A 12523-nucleotide genomic window follows, 5' to 3' on the forward strand; every position below is an offset into this window, starting at 1 on the left:
CATGCATGGACAGACACTGGGTGCATATTCAAATATTGTTGTGTGGGTTGTCAATGAGACATACGTAATGGCATGGAGAGAAAATATGAAATGGGAATTGATTATATATAGCCTACACATTCAGATGAGACAATGTTCGTCTCGTTTGAAGTGAATATGTCAACTAAGTTAAAGGTCAATATAATGTTGGGCTTCATTTGAATGCGGAGAAAACCACTGGACATGAAGCTGAATGCTTTCACGAAGGGCGACATCTGTTGACCAACAAACATTCCCCAGAGCAGGTGAGGAACGTGAGGTCATATTCTGAAATGCTCGCCTCGAATGTGACCATTGTTTTAGCGTCATACTCAATCAAGACAGAGAAAAAAAACAGACAGACGGATATTAGCAACACAGCCTAAAAACATGCAGGAGGTTGACTAAAAACATCGAAGGAAAACTTCTCCCCAGCCTCCCCACTGGGCACACACTGGTTGAATCAACGTTGTTTCCATGTAATTTCAATGAAATTACGTTGAACCAACGTGGAATAGACGTTGAAATGATGTCTGTGCCCAGTGGGCAAGTCTGTCTTTCATATCGCCCCATTCATCCTTCAGAAACTCTCATACACACCATTGACAAAGTTTGACACAGGTTCTACAACAAATAGGCCAACGAACGAAAGGGCTAGATGAGCATCAGAAATGGCCCATGAGTATCACATGGAATGCACGAGATAGGAGAGCAGGGTGGCGCTGTCCATGGTGCTGAAACCGCACCCCGTCCAACTGGAGATGCAATTTACCTGCACTTTCACGAGGCTCTTAGAAGTGGTCTCTTCAGTTGTTGTCTTATATATTTAATATACCAATTAAAATACATTTCCCTTGCCATTTAAATGTAACCACCACCCAGAATAGACTTACATTAAACGGCCCGTGTAGGCTAATTAACTTTGTCATATGACAAATCTAGGAAAATGTGATACTTGCCCCCCACACAAAATAATATAAGGAGTATGTCTCTGACTTTCAGGATAAACAGGTAGGTTTTATCTTACGATCAACTAAAGAGAACCTACAACCTCACCCCCAACTTACATTGTTAGGCCTACGTGATTGGGATATGCGCAGGGAAACGATACCGTCCTTTATTTTACCCCATAAGAGCAAATTACACATCTAGGCCGACAAGGTTTTCAATTCATACAAATATGTTCAATTAATTAAAAAGGTGTGTTCAATGAATTACGATGTATATTGTTTCCGAATAAACTGACCTAAGGACTAAATGCCTTTTGAAGTGGAGGGGTCGATTTGGTATAAGAAGCAACACCAGCTTGTGGTTCTCTTCAGACATGTATCGAGAAAGTATTAGCGGGTTTAAGAAATCTTAAACTGCAATTTCTAAAGATAAACAGTGCGAGGCGCACGCCTCTTGCAGTTCACCCAGTAACTGAGCGTGCTGACATCATAGGACAAGCGTGCGGCGTTAAACTTGTAGGCTACGTGCGTCCCTCTCCATGCCACGACTCGCTGTTTCTTTCCATCTTGTGAAGCGGCGAATCAGTGAGGCAGCACCACTGTATAGTGTTGACAGTAGGACTACAAGGAGTTATCCACCTTTTAATTGTTCGTGTCTGTCTGCTACGAGACTACGCCGAAGCTGTTCAGGCGCTCTGCCTGCAGACTAAGCGGGGTAAGATATGCCTGTCCTTGTTGCACGTTAATAGGTCTGTGACGATGGGAAGAGGACGACGGGTTTATTTACATGTCATTGGGTTCATTGCTGCAATCCTCTCACTTAATCGGTGCCCTCGGTTTGCAAGCGATTTCCCTCAGCAGTGGACATTCGGCAGCCTTAACATGATGGACGAGGTTTCCGATAATATCGAAAGTGTTGCCAATCAAGCCATGTTGACAACCGGCACTGCAGTGAATCGACATCAGCGTATAAGACATGTCTGCAGGAGCCTATGGAGACTGACAACTTGCATAGCGCACCTCGGGGTTGAGTCATACATTCTTAGAAAAGAAGGTGATATCTAGCACCTAAAATGGTTCTTCGGCTGTACCCAAAGGAGAACCCTTTGTTTTGAATTCAATCACTTTTTGACAGCACCCCTTTTGATTTGAACAAACCCTTTTCATACACTGTAGAAGGGCTCAGAAAGTTATCTGAATGCCAAAACATTCAAGAGATAAAGGTGCTCAAAGTTTACCTGTTTTGCATACCCCACCATGCCATCCCATTCCAATGGGCACAGACGTCAATTCAACGTAATTTCATTGAAATGACGTGGAAACAACGTTGATCCCCATCTTGAGTGTGCCCAGTGGGAAGAGGCATCCATGTCTTCATCACTGGAAAATATAAATAGTTGAGATGTATATAATTTAAAAGCTTAAAAACAGGGTTGTCAAACTTTGTATTATTTCAAGGAAAAAAGTTTAATAGAAAATGTGGCATTTTATTTTACCTTTCACGTCAATTTGACCCATCTATGAACTCGTAAATATTCGCTTATGCTGTAGCTTAGGGCGTATTTTTACACAATTCTGAGGTTTTGTGTTGTGCCCGCCACCGTTTAAGGGTGGGTGTCATGTTTTGGCTAATAAATTAATTAAAATTGGCATAACATTGAACTGTCAACTTTCAAATGGTACCACGAAGATGTTTGACGGTCCACACATCAGAGAATGTTGACCTGAATGGGAATATCTGTTTTAAATGATACCGTCAGTCCTCCATTAGAAACCTATTCAAATAATATAAATATAGATAATAAATGGTAATGTCTATTCTATGTTGACATTCAACGTGGGTGGACCAGCGGCCAATATTTCTGGTAGTAATTAGAAGTAAACATTTCAACACAATTTACATCTTAATAGTGTAACCTACAAGCTAAATTGCAGTGGTCTGAAGAGAGAAAATTCATAGAATGGACCTATTTCTATGATTTGAAATGTATTCAAGAGCATGTTGAGTCCCAACAGATGGCGGGAACACAAAATCCTCAGAGGATGTAAGGTAGGATCTAATCTAAAACGTATGTGAATATGAAAAATATCTGCGTTTACACGTTTTTAGATAATTTGCTTTAAAAATGTAAAAAATGTAGGAATAAAAAATAAATCTACAAATTATTACATATTTTGACAGCACTATTTGTAAGATTTTAAATGATATCAAAACTCAACTGTTTATCTTTTCCAGTGATGAAGATATGGATGTCTCATGGTATGGTGCATGAGATATGCAAAATAGGTCAACTTTGAGCACCTTTATCTCCTGAATGTCAAGACCGTAAGGTCTACAAAGTCACATTCAAACCACTTCTTCGATGGGCAAACTTGTATGGAAAGTTGTGTTTGAATCAAAAGGGATGGTGACAAATAAGTGCTTCAATTCAAACCCTTTGAAGAACCATTTTTGGTTCCAAGTAGAACCCTTTTGGTTCCAGGTAGGACCCTTTCCACAGAGGGCTCTACATGGAACCCAAAATGGCTCAACATTGAACCAAAAAGGGTTCTCATATGGGGACAGGTGAATAACCGTTTTGGAACCCATTCTTTTAAGAGTGTAGCTTAGGTTACCTCTACAACAAACAGGCTATTTTACCTCCAGAAATTACAATGTTGTCACATGGATTCACAGCCCTGTAGCCTAGTCAGTGTTTTCTGCATCATCCTTTGGCAATCCTTTTACTGACATGACACCTTTTTGAAGTGTTTTATGAGATCGCTGGACATGTTCTAGAGCCCCCAAACTCAACTCTGGACCTTGCAGCCAGTTCAACTGCTTTTCCCCCATTGTTCACCTCCTAATCAGGGACTGGTTAAGACCTGGTTCACCATCTGGGTGCAATTCACTATCAGGTAGAACAGAAAACCAGCAGGCTCTGGTCCTCGTAGGGTCAGAGTTGAGTACCGCTTGTTCTAGAGTATTCAAACTTTGCTTTTGATCGTGTGTGTTTTGGAATAAGCATCCTGGGCCAAATGAGCCAAAATATCAAAGAATGTGTATGAACTGATCATTACCTTCTCTAATATCAACAAATGATCCAAAACAAAACACACAAAATAAAACGTACATATGCCAGCATATGAAAATGCAAATGTGACTCCAGGGAAGGTGGGACAAACTTTTCAAACTGCATTTTAGAGATGTTTTACTTCATGAAACATGCATGTATATCGCCTTCAGACTTCATTAGTAAAATATTTGCTACTGAGTGAGAAAAGGCAGAACATTCCTCTATTTTCAGAGGTGGATCTGTTTTCTGTGTTTTTCTGCTTCTTTCACCCTTGTGCCCATGAAGATAAGTCATCCTGTTGTGGGGATGGTCAAAAGCATGAATCCAAATAATAACATATCAAGGGACTATTGAACCAATGTTCTTGTCCAATGCAGTTCAACATCTTTGGACTCATGAAGAAGACAAGTTAAGAAAAATAATTTTGCCCATGAGAACATTCTTATGACAAGTGGAAGTAGAACACCAACCTAATATTTCAAGAAGTGTGTGTGTGTGTGTGTGTGTGGGTGTGTGTGTGTGTGAGGAAAAAGCTGCCATGCCAAAGGAGGATGCACAAAATACAAACTTAGGGGAAAATAAATAAAACATGAATGTCCTTAAACTCTTGTTGGCTCAGTACAAAAATCAGCTACACATTTTCATCTTACCTTAGCACAATATAGTCTGATGTGTGAATCCCAAACGAGGCAGTGGGATAACTTAGTGGAAGGATAGAATCACATACAATAAATAAAAAATGCTGTGACCAAATTCTCATCAGGCCTCTGCATTGATGGACGAGGGAGAGAGAAGCTCGACACGATCATATATCCATGGAATTGTATTGTTGTTATAGAACTTGCCTATAGATAGGAGCAGTTCTCTACGAACGTTTTCTGCGTCCTATTAAGTTGCAAATGAGACTGAAGCAATACAACAGTGTTTTTCAGCAACATCATGACCGTTTCCTTTTCGTTATAAGTTTCCCTTCGGTCCACTTCTTAAAACATTGAACGTATAGAATATCACCTTTCACTAAACCTTTGAGTCTTGTTGACACATTTGTAAACAATTTGTAGGCTATGATAACGTTTTCAAACTTGGTGTCTCAGATAGGCCTATCATTTTTTTCCAACAAATGTCCCGTAATATACTCTTACCTTTCTTGAGCAACGGTGACAATTGTCATTTAATAGGGCTATTTTCCACTTTCACAAATAAATTAATAGTTACACAAAATCTGTCCAGCAATGTGGAAAAAAATAACCAATGTATTTGGGCTGAATGAAGCCAAATGAAAAACACTTTAAAGCTAAGTCTACTCAGGAATAATACACTTTTCACTGTGATGACACACAAGACCAGCGAAGCAACTGCAATCATTTTAGTTAACTAAGCAATTACAAATAGGCTACATTAAGGTGCACCGCTCGTGTCAACGTCACTTCTAAAATGAAAATATTTGTCTCGTTGACAATAGGCCTACAGTGCTCAGACACCCAGGTTTCAGTTTTCAAATGAATTGTGTCAGAGGAGGCTACAGGCCTATAGTTCCCACTGGCATTCAGGTATGTATTGCCAAAATGATCATTTCCAGAACGATCAATGTATATCATTCGATGGCCTGCATGTGGGTTAGACTAGAAAATGAAAGTATTGAATCTGTTTATTTCTTGATAGATTTTCGGTAGTTCCATAGGCCTGAAAGAGGGAATAAAGCCAGCGCATGAGACACCATATTTGCAATTTCCTCCTTCCTCGGGTGAACATCAACATCCTGCATATCAAACGAAGATGCGCGTGGTCATATATTAACGTATTAAATTACATCAGAATAAGAAGGAACTTAACAATCTAATTAGCATCTTCTATTCGACATATTAGATCAATTTAATTCCTTCCAATTGTTTTTGTCCCATAATAGTTACACTTATTTGTATGCGTGTTCTTCTATGCCCGTTTATTTTATTGCAACGATAATCGCTATTACTTTAGCATTTTTTGGGGGGGACAAATACACAGTTTAATACTACCCTTACACGCTGACAATGGTAATAGCTATTTTTCACCAATGATGCATCCATTAAAAAGGAACGTACATTTAAAGTTGAAATACAATAGAAAATAACATGATTCAGCAAACATAATTATGTAGGATTAAACATTTTTATTCGATTACACACGACATATTGTTACTTTTGTTTAAAAAAAACATGCTATTTTACATAGGCTAACGATGGACTGGATATAATTGCACATTTTTTAATTCCCAAAAGTTAGAAGACCATTAGCCTGTAAATAGATGCGTTATTTGGATAACATCCGAAAAACACAATTCTGAAGGCTGTTCATTTGGACGGATGTATTTAATTTTACGACGAGGATAATAATAAGCTAATTAATAGGCTATATGCCTACATATCTAGTTTGTCTACCAGATTAAGTACTTCCATAAAAAAATAAAAAATAATAATAACGTTGTCATGTCAATTATCATATTTAAATATGTACATTTGACATGTTAAGTTGAATTAAAATATATACAAAATGAACGAAGTGATTTGTGCAGTTTGAAGCTCGAGATCAGACCTACTATTTTCGTATTCAATCAATAGAATTGGCTTTAATTTACCCCCCCCCCCCCCAAAAAAAAAACAAAAAAAAACATCAGATCAATGTAGACCTAGGCCTAAGGATCAGAGAATCGAGTATGTATCGCAAAAGGGCACAATCATGACATGTAAGCCCATATTCTAGTAGGCCTAACAAATACTCTATTTGGTAGACCTGCCCTCTATTTGGTAGGCCTAACGAAAACGAATGGTAACGGTTCTCTAAGTAGACTACATAGACAGGAGTATGAAAGAAAGACTCACCCTATCACCATGACTGCGTGTCTGTCTAGGCTTAAATTGAATCATATCATCCCAAGGTCGAAACAGGAAAGGTTGGTAAGGACAACTGTACATACAAAGGAAAATACAGAAGCCAAACCGAGACACTTAAATCAACAGACCGTTTTCTTAAACCTAGTAGCGGTAGGATCTGTGGTCTTTTTTTAGGCCATTAGCGACCTGTGCCTGTGCAGACAATGTTTTTGTATTTTGTTGCCAAATAGGGGTTTCTCTCACAATACTTGAAATAGAGAAGCGGCAAAGGTTTCCGAATCGAGGCTTTCGGATGGTAACAGTGAAGGTCAATTAGTAGGCCTACATTGGATAGACTAACAAGACGTGAAATATAATTGGTGTGAAACCCAATAGCTAAGTATAATAGATGGTGCAGGGTATTTGCACGCCGCACGGGCAACCCTAACGCATGTAGCCTAATGTAAAATGTTGCCTCGAATGTGAGCCTCTGTATTGAAGCCACCATAAGCTGTCAGAATTCTATGTATGGCTTGTGGGAAGCAGAGTTCTTAGTTTTTATTTCACCCCCTTTTCCCCCTGCTTTGACACCATAGTTTCCGATTTCAACATAAAAACATAGCCAGGCATACAGACAACACATTCACAAACATAACATACAATACCAAACAGTGCCGTAACCTAGTAATAACCCCATCTTGAGGAATAATAGAGCTAAATGTTTTTTCATTGGCAAAGGTAAGCCATTTTTACGCATACGGTTTTACGCGGTAATGTTTTACGCAGACGATTCAAGTAAAGTACGAAGTTTTACTGCACTTCTGGATTGCACTTCATCCAATATTATAGTAAAAATAATAACTTCGATTTCAGTTTTGAAGTGGTAAGCTTGCATTACACAGAATAGCCTGAGCATTTAAGCGGGGATGAAAATAGGCTATTCCTGTATTAATGCGCCACGATTGTATTTAGGCCTAAAGGATAATATATAATTTCCACTTTGAGGCCGTCGAGGTAGATATTCTTCTTGTATTTCCCTCTGTGTAGATCTCGCGAGAGTGGTGGCGTGGCTGGCTGACTGTGGGGTTGCAGTAGACAGAGGGAGAAGGCAGGCAGGCAGCATCATGGCGGACAGAGACAGTGGAAGTGAGCAGGGAGGAGCAGCCACGGGCCCGGGCGTCGGTTCCATGCACCCAGTGACAGGAGGGGCGGGCTCGGCTTCCGGGCTGCAGCACGAGACGCAAGAGCTGGCGTCGAAACGGGTTGACATTCAAAACAAACGTTTCTACCTGGACGTGAAGCAGAACGCAAAAGGCCGCTTCTTGAAGATAGCCGAAGTCGGGGCCGGGGGAAACAAGAGCCGCCTCACTCTCTCCATGTCAGTGGCAGTAGAGTTCCGTGACTACTTAGGGGACTTCATCGAACATTATGCCCAATTAGGTCCTAGCAATCCGGACATCGCACAGGATGAGCCGAGGCGAGCACTTAAAAGCGAATTCTTGGTTCGGGAGAATCGGAAGTACTACATGGATCTGAAAGAGAACCAGAGAGGCCGGTTTCTGAGGATTCGACAGACCGTGAACCGGGGGCCCGGTTTGGGATCCACGCAAGGCCAGACGATTGCTCTTCCTGCCCAGGGACTTATTGAATTTCGTGACGCTTTGGCTAAACTCATTGACGACTACGGAGTAGATGACGAACCTGCGGAGTTGCCCGAAGGGACCTCCTTGACAGTGGACAACAAACGCTTTTTCTTCGACGTGGGCTCCAATAAGTACGGAGTGTTCATGAGGGTAAGTGAGGTGAAGCCAACATACCGCAACTCTATCACGGTGCCCTACAAAGTGTGGTCCAAGTTTGGGAATACGTTCTGTAAATACGCGGAGGAGATGAAGAAGATCCAAGAGAAACAGCGGGAGAAAAGGGCATGTGAGATGCAACAGCAAGAGGAGACTCTGCATGCTGATGATGCGGACGAGGATTGATATAGCGCAAAAACATGCACACAACAAAAAAAGTCATCAAAATAACAAAAAGAGAAATTATAATAAACTTTACTGTAAAAAGAAAGAGATCTAAAGATTTAACTGTAATTGTTTAACTCCAAGGGAGCACCACCCACAAAAAAGAAACCTACACAAACTGACAGTTATGACATGTTGTCACCCATCGCTGGATGTTACCCACTTACCCGCCATTAATACAGTAAGCGGCTGCTAAACAAAGTAATAACATTATATATGAACCGTGTTTCCTACTTGATGACAGATGATAAAGAACTGAGTGTTTATTTCCCTTATTAACCAATAACTTTTGTACACGTTAAAGCTATTATAAAAAGTGTTTGCAATTTTCAAATGGAATTATTGCCGAGTTATAGAAAGTCCTTTTCATGTGAGCTAATGACTTCAGCACAAATCAGATATTTTAGTTGTTTTTATTTTTTAACCAAAATGTAAAACCTTTTTTTTTTAACCTTTTTAAAGGGTTGTCATTGTGTACTTGCCACCCTATTTACCTTTACCTGTGAGTAGAGATGTGTTTACACAAATCATACATGTATGAGGGCTAGGCCTGCATAGGAATTTTGTTTCGATGTCATGCAGTCTGAAAAAGGTACAGAGGCAATGTCATGCAAGGGAAAGTGGTCACTTTTTTTGTGCAATGCATTGCATCAAACTCGGAACACATTGAACTGGTCAATGGAACTCGACATGAATACCCTCAAAAGGATTATTACTGTTGTAACTTCTATTTGAAATTGAAATTGTCGTCATGCGGATTGGTACACTATAGACTACCTTTGTCTCGTTGTCATGCGGTGTGTTTCAAAAAAAATATATATATAAAAAAAGGTACTTGTCTTAGATTAAGTGCAGTGACAACATGCAGCAAATGACATGACAAGTGCTCGAGAACAGCACATTTGTAATATAGAGCACTCAACCCTGCTAGCACCGCCGAATTTGGCTTCATGGTCTATTGAGTGCTAAGACGAAAAAGTAAAGCATGGTTTTGTGAATCTGAAATGTACGTCAATGTCAGCACTTATGGAACAGAGGTTTTCTGTTTGGGGAATTTGACTCACAATAGGAACAGAAAATATCAGTCAACCAATAGGATGCCAAGGTGCCAATGAGTGTTATTGCTGCATGTTTACCTGTACAACGCCGAATGTTGGTTTTCCAATATAGTGGCTCAAGGACCTCTCTCCAAGCTGGTTTTCATCCCTGCCAATGCTCAACTCTTTAGCTTGAATGCTGGTATGACCCTGGATATCTCATCGAGTTTTATAAGCCGTGTCAGTTGTTTCCAAAGAAACGGACAATAATCAGACCATGACAAATTGACCTTAGTATTCCGTGAAAAGATCACTTGGCAGATTGAATGGAGTGAAAAGCAGCAGGCCTAACTGTCCTTGAGCCCCCTGGTTGGAGCTACTGGTATTACTGATACCCAAATGGGTGCGTCCTCTTCAACATATAAACAACCCGGTGCCTTACACACTCCGCATGCTTACATGCTGGCCTGGTGCTTTGGATCATGACTTGGTTTCTTTTGTCCCCCCATGTGTTCCCCCTCCCCCCATGCCACAGCATAACTCGTGGTGCTAAAGGGTTCGCTAAGAACCCTAAAGTAAAGGGGCAGATTACTAAGCGTTTCCTGCGACCTTCCTTCCCCCGACTTCTCCCATCCCCAAGCCGCCCAGGTATCGGCCCACATGTAAGCATGGAAGGGGGTGGTCACCTAGAAGACGATGCGGAGGAACCTGCTCTTCACAGGCCCAAGCCCGGTGAGGTGGTCGCGGAGAGCAGTGGCTGATTGGAAACATCACTGTGGACTGGATTCAGAACGCTTGTTGGAGCCCCCCTTTGTGATATTTTCTGTGTGTAGTTCTACGACTTGGGCAGTAATGTGTAATTTGTAAGTTGCTAAAGACCTCAATTACAGGGGAGTAGTAAGCATGTCTTATTTTGTTTTAGTTTTTAGTTTGAACTTTTCAATGTTATTCCACATTATTTGTAATTTTGAATGTTTTTTCTGCTCACAGAGGATATTTTATTTTTTATTTTCAGTGCAACATTTCATTACTGTGTGCAATATCCTATGTGCCAATGGTGGCAATATATGTATATCAATTAAATATATGATTAATATTTGAAAGCATGTGGCTGAATTCCATGTTTATTTCTCTTCAAGGTTTTACATGCCTTTATCTGCACTTAAAGGTCTGGGAGGAGAAATCAATCTTAACAAAGCAAAGCTTAACTCTGCTCGATGAGGGGCACAACCAACGCCATAACATTCACACTAACTAACATGCTAAGGATGAGGAATAGTGTTGTCTGTCTCATGGGCCTCTATCATCTCTCCCTCTGGCTTGGGAAGAGTGAAGTGATGGGCTGAGCTGAGCTGATTATAGGGGCTGAGAATATATGTTGAGTTTGGGTGAAAAGGAGAAGTAGCATGCAGCCATGTTTCCTGATTTGCTTTAAAATGGTGCTTTGGTACCAGTACGATACTTATGAAGGTGTGTGGTTATCTCCTGTCTGCAGCGGTTGTTTGTAGCACATTGCTTTCCTAACTGGATGGAATGTCTGACCAATAATTTGGTAGAAATTATATTTTTCTTCTCTCTTACGTCGCTTCCCTTTTTCAAAGAGGATTATGGGTTTAACTCAGTCGGTGGTGATGCATGGGATATCATTTATGTAAATTTTTACCAATTTGAATACAGTTTTTAATACATTTGTCCAATGTGGGTGGATTAAAACTGTATCTTGAAGATGTATGTGCTTTTTCCTCAGGAGGTTCTCTCCTGTAAGATAGAAATGTAGTATTGCCAAACTGGGCAGGGTTTTTCTACTCACTGTCTATTTGGGTTATGGATATTGGTAACCTCCAGAAACACTACAGCTCTTCCATCAGATAATACTGTATCATGTCGCCTATTTCATGTTTGTGATTTATTGACTTACTATGTCCAAATTGGTTATATGGTCGGCAGTGTTTTTTTTTTATATGCACTTTGCGTTTGATCCTAGAAGGATTCTTGTCTTTTTTAGTTTTGCCAAACAAGGGCTTAGAAGCTAACACTCACAGCTCAACGTTCTACCACCTTGTGTAGCAGCTCATTGGGTCTTATGTTTCCCATGTCATGAGCTCACAGCTTCACACTGTAACCACCTGACTTGACTGCAAATACTGTATGTCAAAGCCCTAACAGTCTGCATACAACTCAAATGTGCGTGCGGACCTCCCATTGACATCAATGTGCGATTTGAAGTCCAAAGGGTGCATAAATCTATAGATGTTTGTCACTGCTGGACTACTAGAGCAACCACCACCTGCACTGCCAGTGGAGAGACTAAAATATGCTACTGATTTCCTATTTTTAGAGTTATGAGAAGCTTTAGGACTAGCAATGATTATGTATTATAAAACACCACTTCTAAAGAAAGGGCATCACAAGGTTATGATTACTCTTTTACAATCCCCAGTGTTTAAAGACGGTTTGTTCCAAGATCTTCACTACTTGTGTAGGTTCGCATTTGACGCTGGCTACCCATGGACATCCGAGCTTGAAGGTCAAGCACATTCCTTTCTGGCTGGTGTTAGAACAGAAGGAGACCTGCTATTTAAGACGCAA

General features: G+C 40.4%; 1 protein-coding gene across 1 annotated transcript; it reads left to right on the plus strand.

The window, feature by feature from the left end:
• Window positions 1–1561: 1561 nt before the first annotated feature.
• On the plus strand, window positions 1562–11040 carry LOC135550304 (transcriptional activator protein Pur-alpha-like). The gene is made up of 2 exons (XM_064980976.1): window positions 1562–1683; window positions 7921–11040. The coding sequence occupies exon 2, from the start codon at window positions 7998–8000 to the stop codon at window positions 8856–8858; it is 861 nt and encodes a 286-aa protein (XP_064837048.1). The 5' UTR covers window positions 1562–1683; window positions 7921–7997; the 3' UTR covers window positions 8859–11040.
• The last annotated feature ends 1483 nt before the right edge of the window (window positions 11041–12523 follow it).

Source organism: Oncorhynchus masou, chromosome 12 (assembly GCF_036934945.1).
Source record: "Oncorhynchus masou masou isolate Uvic2021 chromosome 12, UVic_Omas_1.1, whole genome shotgun sequence".
Lineage (NCBI taxonomy): Eukaryota > Metazoa > Chordata > Actinopteri > Salmoniformes > Salmonidae > Oncorhynchus > Oncorhynchus masou.